This window comes from Vulpes lagopus, chromosome X (assembly GCF_018345385.1).
Source record: "Vulpes lagopus strain Blue_001 chromosome X, ASM1834538v1, whole genome shotgun sequence".
NCBI classification, from domain to species: domain Eukaryota; kingdom Metazoa; phylum Chordata; class Mammalia; order Carnivora; family Canidae; genus Vulpes; species Vulpes lagopus.
Window position 1 is genome coordinate 102,875,670 of NC_054848.1, and position 24,811 is coordinate 102,900,480.

General features: G+C 41.4%; 1 protein-coding gene and 1 long non-coding RNA gene across 3 annotated transcripts in view; one reads left to right on the forward strand and one right to left on the reverse strand.

The window, feature by feature from the left end:
• LOC121483503 overlaps positions 1–24,116 on the reverse strand; it is a 54,745-nt gene extending 30,629 nt beyond the window's left edge. The window contains exon 1 of the long non-coding RNA XR_005985739.1: positions 24,003–24,116. This is a non-coding gene — a long non-coding RNA (uncharacterized LOC121483503). The remainder of the gene's footprint in view (positions 1–24,002) is intronic.
• STK26 (serine/threonine kinase 26) overlaps positions 23,630–24,811 on the forward strand; it is a 57,028-nt gene continuing 55,846 nt past the window's right edge. For both annotated transcript variants that reach the window (XM_041742109.1, XM_041742110.1), the window contains exons 1-2: positions 23,630–23,778; positions 23,881–24,031. In XM_041742109.1, the coding sequence (XP_041598043.1) occupies positions 23,990–24,031 (42 nt within the window). In that variant the 5' untranslated portion in view covers positions 23,630–23,778; positions 23,881–23,989. The remainder of the gene's footprint in view (positions 23,779–23,880; positions 24,032–24,811) is intronic.

Here is a 24,811-nt window from a genome sequence, read left to right on the forward strand (position 1 = left end):
CATTTTGGATTAACTTCAACTTTACTGGGAAAATACTTAAGGCCCCACATTTATAAATGAAAACAACTACTTCCAGCTTTCTGTAGTGGTACTTGGGTGGCAGTTCAAAATCACTTTTGAGGAAAGACGTGTAGCTTCCCAGTTAACTAGCTAAGAGTGGTGGGGAACATCTCTATAGGTTGTGCTATATTATTACAGAGAGTATAAGCCATAAGCAGGAAAATCACTAGCATCCCATTCTGTTTAAGTGTAAGGGGAGACTTGGCAATGCTGACCTGGGAAAGGCAGCCCCATGGGCAGCACCAAATGTCCACCTTGATTTATTCAAACTTTCACGGGTTAAATGAAAAGCAAGTGTGCTTTCTTCTCCTCAATGAAAATAATGGATATGAATTCCCTTTCAGAAGGTATTCTAACCATGTGACATCCCAGCCAGGTAGAATGCTGCGTCCTAACACTTGAAGGAATTTAGTTTCAGTTTCTAAGTGCTTTCCTTGAGTCAGTCTCCTGGGGGATGATATTTCTCCCTAAATAACACAAAACACCTTCACCTTTAAAAGGACTTGGGTTTATTAAATCTGATTTACAATGAGTACTGTGACAGTTGCCAGATGGCAAATATTCAATTGCTGTTGGCCCTTCATAAGTAATCATCGTTTCTAAAGGAAAAAGGTGCCTCCCTAGTTACAAATCTTCTCCTGAACCTCTATAGACTTTTACTCGGTACCACACAATGTTTCAATTCTAAAATGTCATATGTTGCTCCTTAGCAAAATGAGTTGCATCATTCTCTTTTCAGTAAGGCCTGGACCTAGTACCTCCCTACGTGTCACAGAGTTGGGCATATGGCAGACAATGAATCACTGCTCATGAGTTTCATATAATAAACAGTTGTTACTCCCTACTATGTTCCAAATGCTTTAGTAGGCAAAAAGGCTGGGTATACATTTCATCAGACAAGTCTTTGTTTCTTATCACAGAGGCTAGTGGATCAGACGAACATATAAGTCAATAAATACGGCCCAACTTGTTAAATGCCATAACAAGAGTTTAAATGAAGATGAATGGTAGCACTACATCAGGGTTAGAAGATATCCTGAACATATTCGTTAAAGGCTGCTCCTAAATAATAAGGTGGACAACAAGAGAAAGAAATTTATGCAATAGAATGAAAAGCACAGAAACAAGATGGGTCCTGAGAGGGTCCAGGAGAAGAAGAGAGCTAGTCTTAGCCAGAGCATACAGTGTATAAGAAGAAGAGGAAAGAGATGAGGCAGGGCCATGCAAAGAATTCGGATCTCATTCTGAAGGTGTTGAGGAGCCATTGATGGGTTTATAATCAAGTGACTGTGGTGCGCAGATCTGCACTGTTAAGTAGCCGGCTTTAGCAACAACAGGTAGGACAGATCAGATGATCATGAGCATACCACTTGGGAGACTACTACAATCATCCAGGTGAGTAACAATGATGCCTCAGGCTAGGGTCATGGAAGTGGGAACAGGAAGTGCCACAGTGGATAGATTTGAGAAGTATTATGGGGGTAAAATGAGGAGCATCTCATGACTAGTAGAAAAGTTTGGAGGATAGGTCAGACAGGGAACCCTGGAGATATTAATAGTGTTCATAGAGATTAGTCATGAAGTCAAGAACCCAGAATTTGGAGTCAATGCTGGAATGTTCATCACTTAGCTGTGAGGTCTGCAGCAAGGCTTCTCACTCTGGAAACTTGACTTCCTCACAGGAGAAGCAAAAATAGCTATGACTTACCTCACAGATCTGTTGTAGGAGGTAAACAAAATCATGCATGAAAATGTACTTTACATGCTCGAAGGGACTACATACAAATGTTGTTATCCCATTGACTTGAAAACTCACTTCCTAAATCTAGCAAAACCAAACCCTGACCTTTTTCCTTAGAACCATTTACTGGAAAAAAAAAAAAAAAAAGAACCATTTACTGGCACTATGTCTCTCATAATTATTTTTTTATTTTATTTATTTTTTTATTGGAGTTCAATTTGCCAACATATAGCATAACACCCAGTGCTCATCCCATCAAATGCCCGACTCAGTGCCCGTCACCCAATCACCCCCACCCCCCGCCCACCTCCCTTTCCACCACCCTTTTTTCATTTCCCAGAGTTAGGAGTCTCTAATGTTCTGTCTCCCTCTCTGAAATTTCCCACTCATTTTCTCTCCTTTCCCCTTTATTCTCTTTCACTATTTTTTATATTTCCCAAATGAATGAGAACATATAATGTTTGTCCTTTTCTGATTGACTTATTTCACTCAGCATAATACCCTCCAGTTCCATCCACGTCGAAGCAAATGGTGGATATTTGTCGTTAATAATGGCTGAGTAATATTCCATTGTATACATAAACCACAGCTTCTTTATCCATTTATCTTTCAATGGACACTGAGGCTCCTTCCACAGTTTGGCTATTGTGGACATTGCTGCTAGAAACATCGGGGTGCAGGTGTCCCGGCGTTTCATTGCATCTGAATCTTTGGGGTAAATCCCCAACAGTGCAATTGCTGGGTCGTAGGGCAGGTCTATTTTTAACTCTTTGAGGAACCTCCACACAGTTTTCCAGAGTGGCTGCACCAGTTCACTTTCCCACCAACAGTGCAAGAGGGTTCCCCTTTCTCCACATACTCTCCAACATTTGTTGTTTCCTGCCTTGTTAATTTTCCCCATTGTCACTGGTGTGAGGTGGTATCTTCCCAGGGGAATTCTATCAAACGTTTAAAGAAGAAACCATACCTATTCTACTAAAGCTGTTTGGAAAGATTGAAAGAGATGGAGTGCTTCCAAACTCGTTCTATGAGGCCAGCATCACCTTAATTCCAAAACCAGACAAAGACCCCACAAAAAAGGAGAATTATAGACCAATATCCCTGATGAACATGGATGCAAAAATTCTCAACAAGATACTAGCCAATAGGATCCAACAATACATTAAGAAGATTATTCACCATGACCAATTGGGATTTATCCCCGGCACACAAGGCTGGTTCAACACTCGTAAAGCAATCAATGTGATTGATCATATTAGCAAGAGAAAAAACAAGAACCATATGATCCTCTCAATAGATGAAGAGAAAGCATTTGACAAAATACAGCATCCATTCCTGATCAAAACTCTTCAGAGTGTAGGGATAGAAGAAACATTCCTCAGCATCTTAAAAGCCATCTATGAAAAGCCCACAGCAAATATCATTCTCAATGGGGAAACACTGGGAGCCTTTTCCCTAAGATCAGGAACACGACAGGGATGTCCACTCTCACCAGTGCTATTCAACATAGTACTAGAAGTCCTAGCCTCAGCAATCAGGCAACAAAAAGAAATAAAAGGCATTCAAATTGTCTCTCATAATTAAGGAAAACATTGCTTGTGCATGACAGGTAGGCAGAAGGGCTTATACAAGTCATAATGACAAGTCAAGATGACAAGTCAATCACCCACACTCCCCAGCACTTTCCCCTATGCTGCCAAGCAGGAAATGGCTGTCAGAGGTTGTTGTACAGGTGACAGTTCACAGCCATACTTTTAACATTCCATGTTAAAAGCTCTGGCCTGCTTTTAGTCACATAGGTAAGAACTCATTGTTTATTTCCTAAAAAAAAAAAAAAAGAAAAAAAAGCAATAGTTGTAACTTGGTGATTTGATATTTGTTTATACCAGCTAATCAGTGGATTCTGAATAAGAATGTCCTCAGGCCCAAGGAAGACCCAAATACAAATGTTATTTTCTCTGAACAGTCAATTAAATGTCTACATGAATAATAATAAACATGACCTCTGAGTTGGTCCAGTGATAGCTTGCCCCTAAACTCCTATCTTGAAAAGGGGTCTTACTTTCATTGCCTTCCTCTAAATGATTTTGGTGAATGAAACTACATCTTGTTTGTACAGGTTGACCAGAGATCACACACACTTTTTCGATGTGAATAGGTAATGTGTGCTTCTGCCTCTAGCTCTGTTTCATCTGTTGACACTGCTCTGAGTTCTCACGGTACTAATTCAGTTGTCAACTACACATATTTGATTAGAACTCATTTTTCCAAAGTATGGCTTTTGAGTCACTGTTGGAACACAGGGTCCCTTCCATCCTCATGTATTTGTTGGGCTTATTTCTTATATTATTTGAGGTTTATTTCTTTCCAGCATCAAAGAAATTTTTTAAAAGACTATTTATTTATTTATTTATTTATTGATTTATTTATTTGTGAGAGATACCGAGAGAGAGGCAGAGACACAGGCAGAAAGAGAAGCAGGCTCCCTACAAGGGAACCTGATGTGGGACTCGATCCCAGGACCCCTGGGATCACAACCTGAGCCAAAGGCAGATACTCAACCACTAACCATAGCAACTTTGCTAGAGTTTTTATGTTGAGGTGGCATAAATCTGAATCCATTAAAATAGTAGTCCACTAAGAATATATTATATATATTCAAGAATAAAATATAACCTTGAATTTTTATTTATACAGTAACAGCTAACATTTTTTTGATCACTTATGGTGTCCCAGACATACCACTAAGTGCTCTACATGAACTATCTCATTTAATTCTCAAGAAAACCCTGCATGGTATGTACTATTATTACCTTTAAAGACCAGCAAATCAAGGCTCAGAACAATTAGAAATTTGCCTAAGTCCACATAGCTAGAAAGTGGCAGATCTATAATTTGAACCCAAGTCTGTCCGATGCCAGAACTTGTTTTCTTAACCATCATAGAATGTTGTTAATAAAATGCCATTTCATGTATTCTTAATACTGCTGGCTATAAGCCAAATGGGGATGCAGGAGAAGCCCGTCTTCTGGTACTGTTCTGCTTCTCTCTTTTAGAAACTTCTTTACTTCACCCCACATGTCCCTTCCTTTGTCTTTATAGTGACCTAAATCTTGTCTTTGCAAATATGAACCTTAGCCTCCACTATATTCTCATTGATATATACCAATCGGGTATCTTTCTTAAGGCACCTTTTTCAGTTAAGTGTCCAATGGAAAGGATCTGGCAGAGTAAATTTATACCTGGATGCTAATGATGGCAATGATTTATTACTCCTGCATTTTAACAATGGGATCTTGCCTTAACCCAGAATAAATAAGAGAGAATCTGAAAATTTCAATTCAGGCTCTTCTCAGTGCTACCATATTTGTCATGCCATCTGCACATAGGCTAAGCATGCTGCTCATCACATCTCTGAATGAGAAAGCTAGTATTGGCTATTCAATATTTTGTTATTCATTCAAGAGAAAATGTAGAAAGTCATATGTGGGATTACTACAGGATTTATCTGAAGCTATGTTAGAGATTCTTACCTAAGTCATCATTAGAGATGGCATTAGCATTATTGTACAGGAATTGCATAATTAGGAAACTACTATTGAAATGAGATGTTTACTAAGCAGTCTTTGGGTTCCTCAAAGTACCATTTTGGAGAATCATATTGTCTCTTTGTCTAGATGATTATTACTAAAAATTCTTTGTGTTACTGAATACACAAAACTCTATATAACACTAAGGAGTTAGCATTATATTCGAATTTTCAAGTAACAGGAATGGAGTTATGGTGTAGATTTATCCATATTCTGTTACCCATGTTCCATTGGGACCTGCAATTGTGAAATAGCTGGCTGAGGTTAGGGTTACAAACTATGTCCATGAAACCAAATGAAGCTAACTTAAACAAATGGGAATTGAACCACCAACTTTGACCTCAGTAATTACATGCTCTAAACAACTTGAGATTTGCCAGCATGCGAATAAGATTTAACAAACTCATTCTCTGGAACTGAAAGTTTTGACTTTTTTTAGGAGTACCTAGTCTACTCAGCCAAATAGATCCAATACATAATTTGTGAATATCTGACACATACTATGTACCATTTACTATACATAAAAGTTAAACTTTCTGCAAATATAGAGATAAAATAATAGCTGAGTCACAGGATTTATGTTTTATAATTATAAAATAGCTGTCACCAGAATCATATAATAACAATCTGATATATACATGGGAATGAAAAATGTTAAGAGGAGGAGTAACATGATCAAATCTGTGTTTTCAAAAGATTACTTTTGAAGTGTGAAGAATGGATGGGCAGAGGATGAGAAGTGTTGGAAAAGTGGGATGAGGAGAAAGAGACACTGGCCATAGGGAGACCATTTATTAAGACACTATTGAAAAAAAATTTTTTTAAAGACACTATTAAAAAAATTTTTAAAAAAGACACTATTGCAAATGGCTCAGGCAAGAGATGATAAATTCAAGAGCCACTATGGAGAGTAGAATTAATGAGTCTTGGCAATCAATGGATGGGTGGGCTGTTGGGAGCAGGTGGATATGAAGAAGACGAAAAAATAAATAATAATTCTTCACTTGAGAAGCAAGAACTACTAAATAGTAGATGCTATAAACCATCACTTCTTCCTCATTTACTTTAAGCAATATAGAAATTCAGTTGGCTCATTGGTAGATAGTGGTTGGGCAATCAAATTCCTTCCTTTCCATTTGTTTTCTGTTCCTCCTGAGAGCATTATCAAGGAGCCACAAATCTCTCAAGTCTGAATTCTGCTCCTAGCACTCACTGTATCGGGCAGGGGCACCTTCCATGGGATCCTGTGTAAAAGTCCCAGGAAATGAGTTGGTCCCAGTTCAGGGCACTCATCCATAGATGCCTCCTGCAGTCAAGCCAAGTGGAGAATCTGATTATTGGCCAAAGAGGACTGCAAAAAACTCTAGTGGAAGAAGAAATAGCAAGTGCCAGGTCCTAGGGTGAGGCAAGGCAGTAAGAGGAAAAATGAGTCACAAGGTCAGAAATGAGAACAGGCTGAGGAAGGGTTAGGAATGAGTGTGAGATAAGCTGGGGTGAATGGTTCAGGACAGAAGCCATGAATTCTGAAAGAATGAGGGAGACCTGTTTTCATGTAATGTGGGCAGGTTGGTACAGGCAAATACCCGATAGCTTAAAGGCACTGAACAGGCCCGGACACCTTACTTGGAATCCCTAATCCAAAGTATCTCTGTTTCAAGAGCTAAAGAAACTTATGTTCTTATAACTATAATAGAGTTTCCTATTTGTGTTTCAGTTTCCTAAGACTCGTACTAGAAACAGACTCTGTGAGGCCACAAGTTCTTTTGCCCCCTTGGAATTCTATGGGACAGATGATTTCTCATGGGACAGATGATTTCTCATCCCAAAATTTAAATACAAGGCTATCCATCTTTTTATTCTATTGAGTTACTATTTTCAAAGACAAATCCTCTAATCTATAAACACAGACTGCTTCATTAACTGTGTTTAACAGGTAGTGGAGGCTTAGTTACTGACAACTGCCAGGCGGTGACTTGGAATCCAGCCCTTGTTTTCGAATTGGCTGTAACATGATACAGAGCACAGAGCACATATTTTACTTTAAGAGAGATGTCTAATTTTGTTAAAGTTGTTGCTCAGGCTGCCATAATCTGTGCATGCTGCTTTAGGCTCTGCAAGAAGTACATACAGGCCTTGTGGTTGACAAAGAGTAAAACAAGGAAGTAGGAAAAGTGCAAGAAGAAAATATAGTGAATCCTTCTCCTACCCCACCCCCACCCCCGCCCCAAATATAGCAGTAGTTATAAAAGCGATAAAAAGCTTAAGTAAGAAAAAGCTTGTGAGGGAAAATCCAAGCTGGGAAAGGCTCTGTAATCACAGCTGTCTCTGACTCTTTCCCATCTGAGTTTTGACCTTTGTTCCACTGAGGCTTCTCCCAGCCTTCTAGCCAGGGCCTCCACTGACACCATCATCCCTGGTTTCCAGGAGTCCTCATTACCCTAGCTCTCCTTGACCAGTTATGGTCAATTCCTTTTCTCCTACCAGAATAGGGTAGGCACTTTTCAAGTGGATTTTTACTAAGGAGAAAAGAGGAGACAAAAGCAAGGAAACTGACAACTAGGACTTGACAGGATTCTTTAAGACAGTGATGCCCAAAGTGGGCCCCTGAGGTCAGCAATATGAGCAACACCAAGGAACTCATTAGAAATGCTAATTCCCAGGCCCCATCCCAGACCTCCTGAATCAGCAACTCTGGTAATGAGGCCCAGCCATCTGTCATTTAAGAAATCCTTCAGGTGATTCTAACCCAGGCTCAAGTCTGAGAACTGCTGTTCTAAAGAAACTGCAATCTAGTCCTGGGTAGCCTTGATCAGTCCCACCTGCAGAGCAGACAGCCTCCTTTCTCTCTCCTGGCATCAGCCATGTTTGGTTCTGTTTGCCTATAGCTTGGTCTCTAGCGGCTAACTCTACATTTGGGCCAGTGGATTCCATGTTCTGGGCCAACGTGTGCCCAGGACACATTCCAGGAGCTTCCACATCTTTTACCTGTTGCTCATGTGCTCTGCCCTAAGTACATTACACTCAGTATTACATTTAATCCTTGTAATACTTCCATAAGGTAGGCACTCTTATCTACATCTTCCAAATAGGGAAACAAAGAGTCAGAGAAGGGAGTTGCCAAAGGGATGCCAGATCATAAAGGACAGGACCAGGATTCATACCTAGGTATCTGTGACTCCAAAGCCCATATGCATAACCTTGATATCACATAGCCTCCACACGGCCACGTGGCTCGTGTGCCAGGTACCACTGTCTGGGCCACTTCTGTAACGGCGTATCAACTCACTCCCTTGGCCAGATGAGTCCTCTCCTTATTCACTGGCCCTTTCACATATTATCCCAGGACAAGTTACTTAACCTCACTGAGCTTAAGTTCTCTTGTCTGTCAAATTGCGAAATAATCCTCACCTCAGGAGGTGGTCGTGAGTCTCAAATAGGTAAATGTATGTGAAATGTTGTCCATTGTAACAGAAACAAAAGGCCTTATTTATTATCTCTTCTCTACAGATGAGGAAACCTATGGTCAGTGTGGTTACCCAGGAGACAAAGGCTGTTGGCTTTCCACCTGTTATTTCAGGGTGTGAGGAGGCCTTTGCTCCCCAAATCTCTCTCTCTACTTGCACTTTCAAGAAGACAGCCATATTTTATAAACATTTTCTATTAAAATGAAGACATTGTCAGGCCAGGATAATAAAATGAGCAAAACACAGATACATTTGGATCCAGAGAGGTGAGAAAAGCCTAGGATCAGGGAGCATACTGGCTCAGACACTAGCTAGTGAAATGGGCTTTGGGCAGCCCGGAGACACAGGGTCAGGGTCAAGGGAATAGAAAGCAAAGACTCTGCTATGAGCTCAAAGGATTAGACAGCTTCATTTTGCTTATGGCCTGATTATCCATATTAGTCCTGAAATCCACTTTTCATCCTCTCTTACTTTTTTTAAAAGGTTCTATTTATTTATTCATGAGAGACAGAGACATAGACAGAGGGAGAAGCAGGCTCCCTGCGGTGAGCCTGATGTGGGACTCAATCCCAGGACCCGACCTGAGCCAAAGGCAGACGCTCAACCACTGAGCCACCCAGGCATCCCACCTCTCTCACTTTTTAAGGGATCTGCATTGACTTCAGAACAATCCCATCTTCTCACTTGTCCTCTTCCCTTTCTGTTTCTCAGCTTTCCAGTTGTTTTTGTTTTTCTTTTCATCCTTCTTTCCCACAGATAAGGTTAGTTCTCTGTGAACTGGACGTTCATTCTTAGCCTTTCTTCTCTTCCCCATTTCTTTTTCATGGTATGCCTGTAGCACAGACAGTGTTTCAATAAGGTCGAGGTCACCAAGCAAGGAGGGACATGGGTGCATTTTATGAAAACTAACCATGTTATACCACGAAGACAGAAGCAGCCCAAGCAGCCCTGGATGGCTCTGTCCTTGGGTTTTGTGAACACCGATGTGACAGACAAGATACTATGCAAGTTTTCATGGCAGGGCTTGTTTGTTTGTTTGTTTCTTTGTTCATTTGTTTTAAGTCATCTCTACACCCAACATGGGGCTCAAACTCACAACCCTGAGATTAAGAGTCACATGTTCCTCCAACTAAACCAGCCAGGCACACCTACAGTGAGGGGTGGTTTATACAGGGATATTCTTTTAAGCCATTTCCATTTTTCCTTGCATGAACAATATTTTCTCAAAAGTGTAATTTCTTAAGAAATATGGGCATGAGATAACCCCAAACTAATGCTGGCCTGGAAAATGGATGTTAAAGGAAAACTCTCCACCTACTCTCTTTGGGGCAAATTATTTTTCTGCAAATAATTTTTTTTAAAGATTCCATTTCTGCATGGCAAAGCTTTGCTTTCAATAAGATTCTGTGCATGTTAGGGCTATCAATGAAAATAGGCTCAAGCATAGGATAAAGTACATCCATCTTGAAATACCCATGAGGAATTCACATGCCATTCCCCTACTTATGTCATAATTAAAAAGGAAATGCCACACTTGACCACATTTCTGGTCCATCCAGCCCTGAATTTTTATAGGAGGACTCACAGACATGTTGGCAGTAGGAGTGAAGAAGGTGTGGTTGGCCTACCTAATGACAACCTCAAAGGTTAAAGACATTTCACAAGATTCTCTTAGTAAACTATCCTGGCTTTATCTTCTACAAATATGGCCTAAATTCTTTCTGAATCTCTTTTCACCCCAACTTGTTGCTTGAGGTGGTAAGTTCCCTAGGTTTTACTGCCCACTGCAAAAAGTCACTTTTGTCTTGAACTTGATTCTTTTGAGTTTTAAGGTCTGTGCTGAGTTTGAGCCAGTAAACAGTTTTGATCATTATTATTTGCTCTGTACATACCCTTTGTTATGCTTTTACAGAATGGCTAATAGGGGGGACCCACCTCATAGGGCTAATAGGTACTGAATGGTTCCAGACTTGGCAAGTCACAGAGGAGGAACTAAATAATCAGTTATTCTTACTAGCGCTGATCTTAGTATGGACTTTGGCCGTGCCTCAATCTTTATCTGTTTGGGTTGAAAACTCATCATACTTTCAGTCTTCTCATTCCTTTGTTCTGGCTGCCCATCTCTATACCACCCTGAACTCCATTTTTGCCTTTGTTGTTGGTGGTTTTTTTTTTTAAAGATTTCATTTATTTATTCATGAGAGACAATGAGAGAGAGAGAGAAGCAGAGACACAGGCAGAGGAAGAAGCAGGCTCAATGCAGGGAGCCTGATGTGGGATTCGATGCTGGGACTCCAGGATCATGTCCTGGACTGAAGGCAGGCACTAAACCGCTGAGCCACCCAGGGATCCCCATTTTTGCCTTTCTTGTTTGATGGCCCCCTGAATTAAATATTGTGTTCCTCCACCAGGTTTTTTTTTTTTTTTCAAAAACAAGATAATGTATCATCGTGTTTCTATTCTGTTTTCTATTGACACACAGAATTTTGTTGACCTTTCTGGCCAAAATGGCACAGATGAAATTGTTCCAGAAATATCTGCAACTCCTAGATCACTTTCCCGAGCCATAAATGACAACAATCTTATTATTTGTATGATAAAGCTGGTTTTTTTTTTTTTACAGATACTTTACCTTGCTGAGATAACCTACTATTCATTTTTTCCCATTCTTCCAAATTTGAGGGAGTTTCTTGCCATTTATGCTATGTCAGCTTGGTATTTCACTACTGAGAAGAGCTTAGTGCCAGCTACAAACACAGAGATACCACTGTGTGTACCTTATTTTACACCACTTGTAACATGTAAATCTGGGACCATCAGAGTCTGATGCTGACACTTCTCCATCCACAGAAGTACCCACTTCATCTTACCCTCCATTTCATTCTAGAAGTTCACTTTTCTTCCATGACAAAATGTTTCCCCGCATCCCACAGGGACTCATTTAACAACAACAAAAATGTCAACAGCACGGAAGCTTGTTAAAGTTTATTTTTTAAGTCTATGTACATTTGGGGCACCTGGGTGGCTCAGTGGTTAAGTGTCAGCCTTTGGCTCAGGTCGTGATTCTGGGGTCCTGGGTGAGTCCCACATCAGACTCCTCGCAGGGAACATGCTTCTCCCTCTGTCTATGCCTCTGCCTCTCTCTCTGTGTGTCTCTCATGAATAAATAAAATCTTAAAAGAAAAAAAGTCTATGTAAATTCTCAACCTCTGGTTCCTCCTTGTCCGTATGTTATTTACCCCCTTGAGGCATGCTAATAGATGAGTCAGATGTGATTTTCACTTATAAAAACCCTGGTGCCTTCCTTCTGAAAGGTCATGTTTGACTATGACTTTAGATTTATTATTTGGCTATACAACAATTGTTCAGAGAGTTCCAGATTTTCTTTTTAAGAATTTTTTAATGTAATCATTAAATGTCAGTGCTGGAAAGAACTTTATAGCTGGCTCAATTCTCTTTGTTTTACAATGAGGAAACTGAGGCCTAAAAAAGCTTCTGCCCAATGCATTTTCCCTTTCTTGGTCTCTTCACAATTTGAGCAAAATTCGTGTTTTGGTTCATGCTAATATGTTTGCGGCTCAATCATGTGCAGGGCTCATGAGCCTGAGATCACGACTGGAGCCAAAGCCAAGAGTCCCCTGCTTCACTGACTGTGCCACCCAGGTGCCCCTCCAGTCTGTGTTCTTAATGAGCATATGGTATACCGCCTCTCAGAATTGATTGTTTTCAATAGCAATGTTAGCTGTTTCCTAATCTGATGGTGACTTTGTATTTGACCCTAACTTCACTTATTTTTGTATTTTCCCCTCATTATATATCACCACTCCTTGTTCCCCTGCATATGCACATGCACGCACCTATACACAGGAAAATGCTTTGATGACATAATTTCCCTGCCCTTGCTATTTCTTTTTATTCCCCTCTGTGTCCCTCAGAGATGTCCATGGTGAGTTTCCCCTTGAGACTAATATATAAACCCTAACCTCAAACTCTAAGGAAATTTTCATTGTTAAAAATATATATATTTGCAATTAATCTCTAAGGACAGAAATCATATAGGGGGGCACCTGGGTGGCTCAGTTGGTTGGGTGTCAGACTCTTGATTTCGGCTCAGGTCATGATCTCAGGGCTCTGAGATGGAGCCTCAAGTTGAGGACTGGAGTTTGCTTGAAATTCTCTCCATCTCCCTCTGCCCCTCCACCTGCTCGTTCTGTGTCTCTCTAAATAAATTTTTAAAATATTTTTTAAAAATCACACTGTAATTTTTGTTGTAACCTAAACATTTTAGCGATTCAAAAAAAAAATCACGGAATGAAGGAAAACATCTTAGGCACTCTGGGTTCCAACTGACTCGACACCTGACTGCTATCTATGTAACTTCTGAGCATGTGAAGATGCTTTTGTAAATAAGCATTAGATTCTTAAAGATTCATGGGGGTTGCTGAGCAGTGGAGGCTCTGGGGAAGAGGCGAATGGACAGGGAAACAGCAAGTACCACTATTCGTGGTCAATTCTGTACCAGATATCACAATAGAGCAGTTTATGTTTATCATCTCATTTAATCCTCACCATCACCATTCGAAGGGGACATTAATAACACCCATTTTGCAGATGAAGAAAAGGAGGCTCAGACATCAAGTTCACAAAACTAATAAGGTCTGTCTGGCTCCAAATCCCATGTTTATTTGTTTTTTTTTCCCACTAAATTGTATCACCTTTCAAAAAGTAGATGCCCCTTTGCCTGTTACAGCGTAAAAATTTCAAAGAAGAAAATGGTGCGAGTAAATATCTCCTATAGTTTTATTTTAGAAAGTTCTTGCTGAAAGAAAGCCCTTACTCTTTATAAACAACACAAAGCTGCTTTGTGAAAAGAAAAATGTGTTTTGAACAACAGTACTGATCAGTTAATTCCATTTGTTAAAGAGAAGCACACTTTTCCTTTAACCTCTCCCATTGGAGACCACGGAAGGAAAATTTAGTTCAAAATGTTATAGATCTTATCACTTTTACAACAAAAAATCTCACTAAAAATTATGTGACCAAATGATATTAACAATCAGAATAAATTAAAAGAAATTCAAACATGTAGACCTGAGATCTTGCCCATGAGGTATTCATTAGCCATAATTTTTTTCAATATTCCACATAAAGAAAATGAAGCTCTCTACCTTCCATTTCTTATAATCAGTAGAAGCATAGCAGTTAAAAGCATAAATTCTGATGTCACACTCTCTTGGTTCAAATTCCAGCTCTACCCTTAAGAACTACATGACCTTGGCTTGAAGAGTGGTCAGATTGAGCAAGTAAAAATACAGGACGGCCAGTTAAATTTGAATTTTAGATAAATAATGATGTTTTTTAGTATAAGTATGTCTCATGCAGTATTATTCATCACGTATCTAAAATTCAAGGTTAACTGGGCATCTTGTATGTTATCTAGCAATGCTACTTTGGATAAGTTTCTGTGTCTCTCTGTGCCTCAGTTTTGTCACCTGTAGAATGGGAATGATATTTATGATCCATCCAAGCCCATGGAGTTGTGGTGAGAATGATATGTAGTTGGCAACCATGTCTGACACAGAGCAAGCACTATATAAACGATAGCTCTCACGATTACATAATTTTCTAGTTACGTTAATACAAGTTGGGCTTCAGCTCCTGCATTAAAAAGGACAATGAAAGGGATGCCTGGGTGACTTAGTGGTTGAGCGTCTGCCTTTGGCTCAGGTCGTAATCCCGGGGTCCTGGAATCAAGTTCTGCATTGGGCCCTCCACTGGGAACCTGCTTTTCCCTCTGCCTATGTCTCTGCTTCTCTCATGAATAAATAAAACCTTTTTTTTTAAAAAAAAAAAGGACAATGAAAGAATTACTTTCTATCTCATTTACTAGATGCAGAACCAAAGTGGAAGAGCAATACTGAAGTGTGTTATTATGCGTATTCACATCCAATACCTTACTTTTTTTTTTTTACTAGGAAACATATTCAATAACTCAGCAATTTTACAACCCAGACACCGTTTCTTCTGTTATTGTTCTTATAAATGACCTTTCCATATAGCAATAACTTCTTTATGCTTTGAAAATCTGGGAGAAAAAAATAAGAAAATATCTTTTTTGTAGTATATATTTCATGAACTCATTTCATTTTTTGTAGTATATATTCCATTCTTCACAATGTAGTAAGCACTCATTTCTCTATATTTGCATAGCAGAAATCTGTATATTGTCAGATGCTAAAGTAACATGAAAATTTAAGAGCTGGTATGTTTTAGTTTCTTGTAACACCTGAGAAAAACCCAAACACATAATAAAGTGCATTGTACAAAACATTTAGAATATAATCTATTTGTATCTGCTTTCATGATTTTAAATTGTAAATGTCTACTGCGATTTTCCCAATTTATATGAAAAGCATGATTTATCCATGTTAATTTCAAGTTGGCATTTAGCCACTGGAATGCTTACCTGCACATATGGTAAACTATGGGGATGTGTGAAGTTTCATAAAAGGTCAATAGCAGAGAAAGAATGGAAGAACCAGAATAGTATGAATGATCATGAAAAATTGAAGAAATATTAACTAAAGTTGCTGTGCACTTTCACAGCAGACAAATAACATGGCTTTGCCAGTAATCTGTGCTTTAGATTGCAATAAATTGTTCCTGTTTTTCTTTCCACTGTAGAAGACACTAACTTGGCTTCATGAAACCAGGCATGCATGTCATCTCCCACCTCATTTTCTTTTGAGTGTAGGAGGAGAAATATAATACAAACTGCTCTGGTGCACAATAATCTATTTTACAGTTGCATGCAACAAAACCATCCCAGAAAACCTGGCAACAAAACATTCAGATCTCTTTATGTCACTCCTGTCCTTTACTCCATTCTTTTCTTGGCTGTCATTATCACACATTCAAAGGCCAATCTATGTATGCAGGGAAACAGAGAAATATTTAGTAATATAATCCTATAGAGACAAGATTGATCATTACTTTGAAGAAAATGGTATGCTTTCTGCAGAAAGATACAATGGCAGTAGACACAGGCAGCATCTCACTGGACCAAACCATGGAACAATTATTCAAGAAGAGACTCTCTAAATAGGAAGTGAATGGTTTCAACTTGGTTTCTATTTTTTATGTTCTTTATTGACAATTTGCCATCAGGTTACAAAGGATTTCTCTATGCAATTCTCAATCTATATTTGCAATCTTGTTATTTTTAACTACCTTCTGGACATCCGCACTTGGATATCAAACAGACACTACAAACTTGGTGCATCCAAACTGAACTCCTTATCTTTTCCCCAAACCTGGTCCTCCTTCTGTATTGGCCCTGGCTCAGTTCCAGGTATCAACATTTCCCCATTTCCCCAAGCTAGATGTCTCTGGCATTTTAAACCTCTCCATCTTGTCCTGGCCCCTTTCAATCAATTGAACGCTGTTGATTCCACTCCCAAATTGTTTCTGGAATCTATCCCCCTCCTCTTCATTCTCATAGCCATAAATTTGGCTCAGTCCTTCTCCTGTACTTTTACGGTGGCCTCCTAATGGCCTCTTAATAGGTCCTCTGCTTCCAGTCTCTCTCATATCGAATCTATCCTTTATGTACTAACCAGAGGGGTGTTTTGTTTTTGTTTTTCAAATGTACAAATCTGGAGCAAATTCCTCTCTTCCTTAAAACCACTCAGTACTCCTAGGAGCTTACAGGATCAAATCCAAAGTCTTTAGCATGGCACACAAGGCTCACAGTGTGCCCCTCCCTTTCCCTTCCAACCTCATTACTAGGATGCTTCGTGTACTCTGTATTTTTGCCTGTTAAACCAAACTACCAGCTAATCTTCAAAGAAAGTTTGTCATTTCTCTAAGCTAGTGGTTCATAATCAAGAGAACACGCCATAATCACCCCAAGTAGTTGTTTTGTTAAGATTTATTTATTTATTGGGGGGGGCAGAGTTAAAGAATATTCATGCAAATTTGTTGCAGGGCTCAATTATACAATCCATGAGATCATGACCTGAACAGAAACCAAGAATTGTATGCTCAACCAACTGAGCCACCCAGGCACACTGGCTTTTTTTTTTTCCTTAATAAAATATACATGCCCTTTCTCCATCTCAGATCTACAAAATCAGAATCTATACAAATGGAGCACAGTGTCTAGATTTTAACTAGGTCATCAGGTATTGGGGGATATGCCTGCCTGGCTTAGGCATTTTTTTATGCTGTCCCTTCTATCTAGAATGCTCTCTCTATTCCCTTTCCCCAAGACTTTTCCTGGCTACCTAACTATCCATTTTTCAAGGCTTAGTTCAAACGTCACCTCTTTTGTGAGGCTTCCCAGGAGCTACACAGGTAAAATATATTATTCTCTGGTGGCTGTTGCCGTAATATATTTAAATGTAGTGCTATAATAATCATATATCACTTTGAGTGCTTCTTGTTTTTTATGATGTTCTCCTGCATGAAAGCAAAGTCCTTGCATTTCTTTGTATTCCCAGCACTTAGCACAGGTCCTAGCACTGCTCAAGAAATATGTGAGACAGAAAAGAATGGAGGAGAAAGAAAAGGAAAAAGGGAAAGGTGGTGTGGCTTCAGCTGTCTCTGGAGCCCAGGTGCAAGTATAAAAAGACATTCTGTCTTCTATTTCTCAGCAAAAAACCCTGTTACAGTCCATAGTTGGACCCTTGTGGTGGGCCTCACAGGAGACATACTGACTTTTCACTAATCTTAAACTCTCAGTTTGGCACAGGAAAAAAAAAAATGAGTAGGGTGGAAGCTTTGCTTGTCTACAATGTTGAGTTTCTGCCCCCAGAAACTTCTGGTAGTCCCTGATAATAGTTCTGCAAGGGCTGCCTGTTATTCCTCTGCTCTGTTCATGTTCTCTTGAGAACAGCAGTAACAAAACCATAGGAGCTTTTACCACAGGGTGACAGAACCTCAGCAAGCAAGTTGAAGGCTGGTAATTTTACACAACTGCCTTTCTTAGAGGTCCTGGCAACAACTTCCTTTTCCTCAGTGTGAGCTGATGGCATAGTCACTTCCTATTTGGTCTCAACTGCCAGTTTTTTTCCTGTTTTTAACTGCCACTTTTGACTAGAACTATTTTCTTGAGAAGCCTACAAATTAAAGAACAAGTGGCCAATTCAATCCATTTTTAAAAGTTAATTTGGAGAGGGAAAGTATCACCCAAATTGGTTGTTCAGCAACATTTCATGGTAACACATGAAGGGTTCTCCTGTGGCTAAAACCTGCACTTTGGAAGTTACCTGACTTCATTACAAAGAGCCCAGTCTCCCAAAGAATCTCTCCTGAGAAACTTACCAGTCTTCATGTTCCAGATGGCAACGCAAAACTATCATTATAGGATGCCTGGTGTAGAAAGCAGTAGGTCTGTCACCTCTGAGGAGACCAGGAGTGAGGGCATGCGGGGTTCTGAGGGCCTTCACCTGAGGCCCAAGGCCTATAAAGATCCACAGTGGAATTGTGTGAGACTTTTGGCAGGCAGCACAACTGGTTCCAGAATTAGCATTTCATCTTTAAAAACAACAACAACAAAAGATTGTATTTATTTGAGAGAGAGAGAGAGAGAGAAAGAAAGAAAGAGCGAGCTACAGGAAGAGGCAGAGAGAGAGAGAGAGAGAGAGAGAAGCAGGCTCCCTACTGAGCAGGGAGCCTGACATGGGGCTCGATCCCAAGACCCTGTGATCATGACCTGAGCTGAAGGCAGACACCCCACCAACTGAGCTCCCCCGCCAGGTGCCCCAATTCCATCTTTTGACTCCTACCTCAGCATGGGAATAAAATTGTCTGGGCCACATTCACTTCTCTCAGTTCACTAACACATTAGTGAGGGCAAGAATTAATGAGCTCAATTCTTTTCATACCTAAATGCAAATATTTTGAAGTGAGTAAGCATACATGTAAAGAAATATTATAAGCAGGAAACCACTTAAGCAGCTTCTACCCACCTCCTCTGTAGCTCTATTCCCCTCAGTAGCATCAGGAAGTAAAGCTAGCAAGAAAATTTGGCCAGGCTGAGTCTTCAATACTAGTTTTTGTTATACATGATACTACGGTAGAGTCCTGTGCAGGCCCCAAAAGGCTTAATGCTCCTTGACCAAGAACTAAGTCTTTAGGTTTTTCTCAGGATACTTTGCTGGAACAATAGCAAGGACGCAACATCTGCAAGAACTATTATATCATGGTTTCCAATTTGATACCCACAGAGAGTAAAGAGGAGATTTGAGGTCTCGCATATGCTTTCACATATTTAAAAAAAAAAACAAAAGGGCCCTTGAACATCATCCTTCCAAATATCAGTACAGCACCTAGCAGCTTGTACCAAAATCTTGCTATCACTGGATGGTGAGCTTCTGGAATTACCAAAATAATTTCCTTTTGTTTCAAATATTCAGATAGTTGAAAGAAATTCAAGTATCTGGATCAATTTGCCCTTGCACATTATACATTTATACACATCATACATTTCAATGTAGTTATTAAATAAGGCTCAAAATGTTAAAAGTCCAAAATGTGAAACACTACCTCTAAATTTTGTCAAGTGGAGTAAGAGGTCAAATTTACCACAACAAGGTCACATGTTTGAAGGCTCCTAGGTAATGCCTAGTACATTACAACCTGCACCATGATTAAATATTTTTAACCCAACCATTAAATATTTCTTAGTTGTTTTCTGTTCAATATTATTTTTCATTAGGTAGTATTCACTCTTTGGGGGAAGATGATCTATGGCTTCATACAAAAGTAACATAAAAATACTGCTTTGTTTCCAGTACCCCCTTGATGTGGCCCAATATGTTTTGAAGTGTTTTTTGTTGGTGTTGGCTATTTGGGTTGTGTTTTTTTTGTTTTTGTTTTTTGCCCCAGCCACCACATTGAATTGATATCTTCAGGGAGCAGTGTTTCCCAGTCTTTCTTGGTTAGTAACCCATAATGCAAAGAGCATAGAGCACGGTTTCTCAAACCTTGACACCATTGACATTTTGGGCTGGGCAGTCCTTTCTTGTGAGGGCTGTCTTGTGCACTGGAGTATGGTTATCAGCATCCCTGGCCTCGACTCATTGCCAGTAGCATCCTTTCTTCCCCATTTGTGACAGCCAAAAATATCTCCGGGAAGCAAAATTGCCCCTAGTTGAGAACCAGGGCCCTAATACATCATTACCTCACTAATGCCTATATCAAAGTTTGGCCATTGCTATCTACCTACACTTTAGCTATGAACTAGTACACTCCATAAATATTTACAAACATGGGTAAAGTTAAATATTTAATATTGAGGGTATGACACCTGTCAGGAAACTAAAACCACAGATTGTAAAGTTAAATTATTAAGTTTTGTTGGGCTCAAAGACAATGTTTAACTTGGAATTCACTGACTTTGTTTAATCATCTGTAGATGATGTTACTTTATTTAAATGGTTATTAAATATTCATAGCCACTCAGGTCATATCAATCAAGTGGGTACCCAATCCAATCTGAGGCACAATGTTACATTCTATGGGGCTACTAAAGAGCATAAGATGTGGTGTCTCCCACATCTTTTTTCCATCAAGTTGTGGGAATACATGGAAATATATTATTGGACTCTGGGTTGATATTTTGAGGTAAAATATTCAAGTGTCCTTTTTGGTGGGGAGTAACAAAAGCACACATGAATTTCTTGTCACTTTATTTAAATTTGGAAATATATATATATATATATATATATATATATATATATATACACACACACACACATATACGTATGTGAAAAAGCATAACAAACCACAAGGAATTCCATGTCACAACTCAAGTGATCTCTGTCAAGTATAATTATAACAGATAGGTTATTTATTAGCAGCAGACGTGAATAAGGGTCAGAAAGTTTACTAAGATCTCAAAAGCGGTATTTTTAAGGAACTGTCTCAATAGTTCAGGTCTCAAAATTTAGCATTCAGTCTTCTATATTCTTATGTAACTTTGGCTCAGAATGGTGTCAGGGCAAGTCACTTCTCAGATAGGCTTAATCTATGTATTTATTAAAATGATACAACTCACTCTTAGGTAGTTGGGAAATTACAGTAATTGGAAAGAACTTAGGACACAGAAAAATCAAGAGTGTCACATATAGTAAAGTGAAAAATTTAAAGAATCAACAAGAGCAGAGCCTAGGAGTTTAGCCAGACATCAATAAAATACACAGTATACCTATTACTTGCCTAGCACTATACTAACCTCAGTGAACAATTCAAAGGAAATTCATCATTCATTCATTCAGCCAGTCAGTCAACAAATACCTCTTGAAGGCTTACTATGTGCCACATGCTATTCTAGGCTCTGAGGATACAGCAGTGATCAAACCTTATCTTGCCCCCCAGAAAGGTGACATTCTACCTGAATAATTCCTAGGGAAGAGAAGCTGGATCTCTGGCATCAAGGAATTAATCATCTTGTTAGGCAGACCAAACAAATGAAACCCATGAAATAAGAAGAAAGAACTACAATGTTGAGCACTACTTCCACCAACATGCAAGAGGAGGAGTATCGAAGGAGGATTGGGAGCAATGAGGAAAATTCAGTGGGGCTGGGACTTGAGATTTCTAAATCCCTTGCTACTCAAAGTCTGAGAATCACCAGTATTGCCACCACCTGGGAAACTTAGCAGTGCGGAATCTTGGGCCCATTCCAGACTTGCTAAATCAAACTCTGCACTTTAAAAACAATCCTAGGGAACGTTTTTTTTGTTAAAGATTTTATTTATTTATTTGAGAGAGAGAAAGAGTGCACAAGCAAGGGGGAGGGGTGGAGGGAAGGGGAAAGCACACTCCCTGCTGAACATGGAGCAGGACGAAGGATGCAGGGGCTGGATCTCAAGACCCTGAGATTCTGATGAGAGCCGAAGGCAGATGCTTAACCAACTGAGCCACCCAGGTGTCCCAAGAATCCTAGGGAACTTCTAAGGGCATTAAAGTTTAGGTGGCACTGCAGGTTTCTGGCCAGGCTGGTATTATTAAGTGTCAGATGGGCTGGTGGGAAATTGATATTGGATTGGGGCCTATCATCAGGTTAGAAGTTGTGAGGGCCTGGATATGGGAAGTAGGAGTAAGGATATGCAATTATATCCTTTATAATCTGAATGGATAATGAAATGTGATGGAATATTATTCAACCATGATAAAGGAAATCCTGCCATTTGTGACAATGTGGATGGATGTTGAGGGCATTATTTAAGGGAAAGCAGTCAGAGAGAGACTAAATACTGTATGATCTAAAAAATACCAAAGTTATAGAAACAGAGAGTAGAACTGGTGGTTGCCAGGGGCAAGTGAGAGGGGACATAGGTGAAGGTGGTCAAAGATTATAAACTTTCAGTTGTAAGATGTGTAAGTTCTGGGGATGTAATGTATAACATAGTGACAATATTTAACAATACTATATTGTATAATTGACAGTTGCTAAGAGAGTAGATCTTAGGAGTTAGAGGGACTTGGGTTTGGATTCCCAGCTCTACCACTTCTTAATTGTGTGATATTTGGGTCAAATTGTTTAATCCCATAGAGCCTTTTTCATCACTTGTAAGATGGGGGGGGCAATATGGGCGACTTCAGAGGGTCTTTGTAAAGTGTCAATCACGTAACACATATCTAGCACTTTGCAGTCCCTGGCACAAAGAAAATGGCACCCATTAAGAATAATTATGTTTATAACACTAAAATGCTGTCTTTTGAGAAAGATTCAAAGGGAACAAAAGAAACAGAAGAAACTTTAATGAGTGTCTACTAGAGTCCCAACCCTGTGTTAGGTCCAGACCTATAACAACTTGCAATGTAAGGAACTTCATCCTCATCTTAAAGTGGCACTTGGATATGACATTTTTAAATGTAATTAACCCCTGCTGGTCCCCACAGGTGCCTTCATGATGAGATTTCTGTAATTGTTACTATTATCATTGTGACTTGTTATCTTTAGGGTATTCTCAAAAGGAACTGTCCCCCTGCTGGAGCAGAACTTAAGAGGGAACAAAGGTAGGGAATTGCTAAAACCACTGTTGCGTATGCCGTATACCAAGTTCATTAAGGCGTACTACTAAAGAGCTGGTCTCATTTTCTATGCCTCTATCATCCTCACTAATTTTTCTGATGTAATATCTGTTTTCCAATTCCCCCCCCTCCTCTCTTCCACGTGCAAACTTGGGACGAGAAGCCCCAGTTTGGCAGCCCTCCAACCGACAACCCAAGAGGCAGGGTAGCCTCAGGTTCAAGTCACCTGAAGTACGTCTGGGGGGCGGGGAATCCGGAAAGCAGGCGAGCGGCTACGCGTCTGCCCAGAGGCTCGGCCCCAGCCTGGAGAGCCCAAGACCCCGGGAATGAATAGAGGGTCCACCAACTTGGCGGCTCTCTGTGGCCGCACCCTCGACTAGATCGGGGAGCCGACAGGCACTTCCAACACTCCCCAAGTTTCAACTCAAGTGGTCTGTGAAGCTTCGAACGTCCGTCCGCCTGTCGGCGACGTGGCCGCGTCGGGGACGCGCTCTAACCCCCAGGTCACCGAGACGCCTCCATTCCCTCCCCTGGCCGGGCCCAGTGCCGGGCCCCCCAGCCCCCGGCTTCTCCTCTCCGCGTGCGGAGGGAGTCCGCCCCCTCGCCGACCCAGCCACAGCCCTGCGCCGCGAGGGGCTACGGCGCTCCTGACACCGCCCGGCGGCAGGGCGGAGGCAGGGCCAACGGCGGAACCGCCCCCAACCGCCTCCCGGGCCCAGCGGGCGGGCGGGTTGCTGGGGCGCCTCCACCTCCTCTTCCTAAAGCGGCGAGGCGCCGAGGAGCGGCATCACTCGAGCCCAGGTCCCGGCTACCGCCACACGGTGCGCCCCGCGTTCGGGAGGAGGAGCGGCGGCAACAGCGGCGGGCGGGCGCCAGAAAGGTAGACTGAGTCCCAGGCAGCCGCGCCGCCAGCCGCCCACAACCCCCAGCCCGGGGCGACGCGCCACCAGCTCAGTCACCCCACTTCTGTGTGTCCTTCCAGGCCCCGGTCGAAAAGCCTGGGAGGGCCGCCGAGCTACCCCCGGAGGAGGAGCCAGTCCGAGCCCAAGGCGCCACCGCCGCAGGAGCAGTGCAGAGCAGCCTTCGCCTTCATGGCCCACTCACCGGTGGCTGTCCAAGTTCCCGGGATGCAGGTGAGGAAGCCCAGGCCGCCTCCGCCGACCACGTGACTGCCCCAGAGCCGGGTGCGCGGTCCCCGGTGACCAGAGGCGGCCCTGGGGCTCCCCTGAAGGCAGGGCCGGGCGCTGGGGCCAGGTGACCCCGGGAGTCGGGCTCGAAGCGTTTTCCGGCGGCGTTTAGGCTAGCTGGTGCATTGCGCGGGGAGGGACCCGGCGCGCGGCGCGGGGGGGGGGGTGGCGCGGGCGGCGGGGGAGCATAAAAATAGGCCGGATCCGGACACCTGCGCCTGCGGTGCGTGGTCCGCCTGGGGACTGGAGGTGGAAGGTCTTAACTTGAGAGAGATGGAGGTGTCTCGAATTTGTGGGGTAAAAAGCAAGTCGTGCGCCGCCCCCCCGCACACACACAAGTTGGGTTGGAGCAAGACAAGGGGGTGTCGGTGGCGGCGGCGTTGAATTGGGCTCTTCCTGTGTGCGTAGTACGAAGAGCGAGGTGGCTTCTTTTCGGTGTTGCTTCTTAAGGGCGAAGTTCTGTCTCGCTCCCCCACCTGGCCCATCCCATAGTGTGGCTTGAGAAATGCTGGGTCCTTCGTCTGAATGGCTGAGGTGATGACTCCCCAGCCCCCTCCCCCTGCCTTTCCCATAAGACAACTCTTCCATGTGGTTAGAGGAAGCTTTTTGTCCTGGACAAGGGACTACTGCTTAAGACCCATCTTCTAACTTGAGATTTACCCACCCCCCCCATTACATTTTCATTTTATTCAGGAAGAAATAAGCGATGTCCCTACACTTTTTACG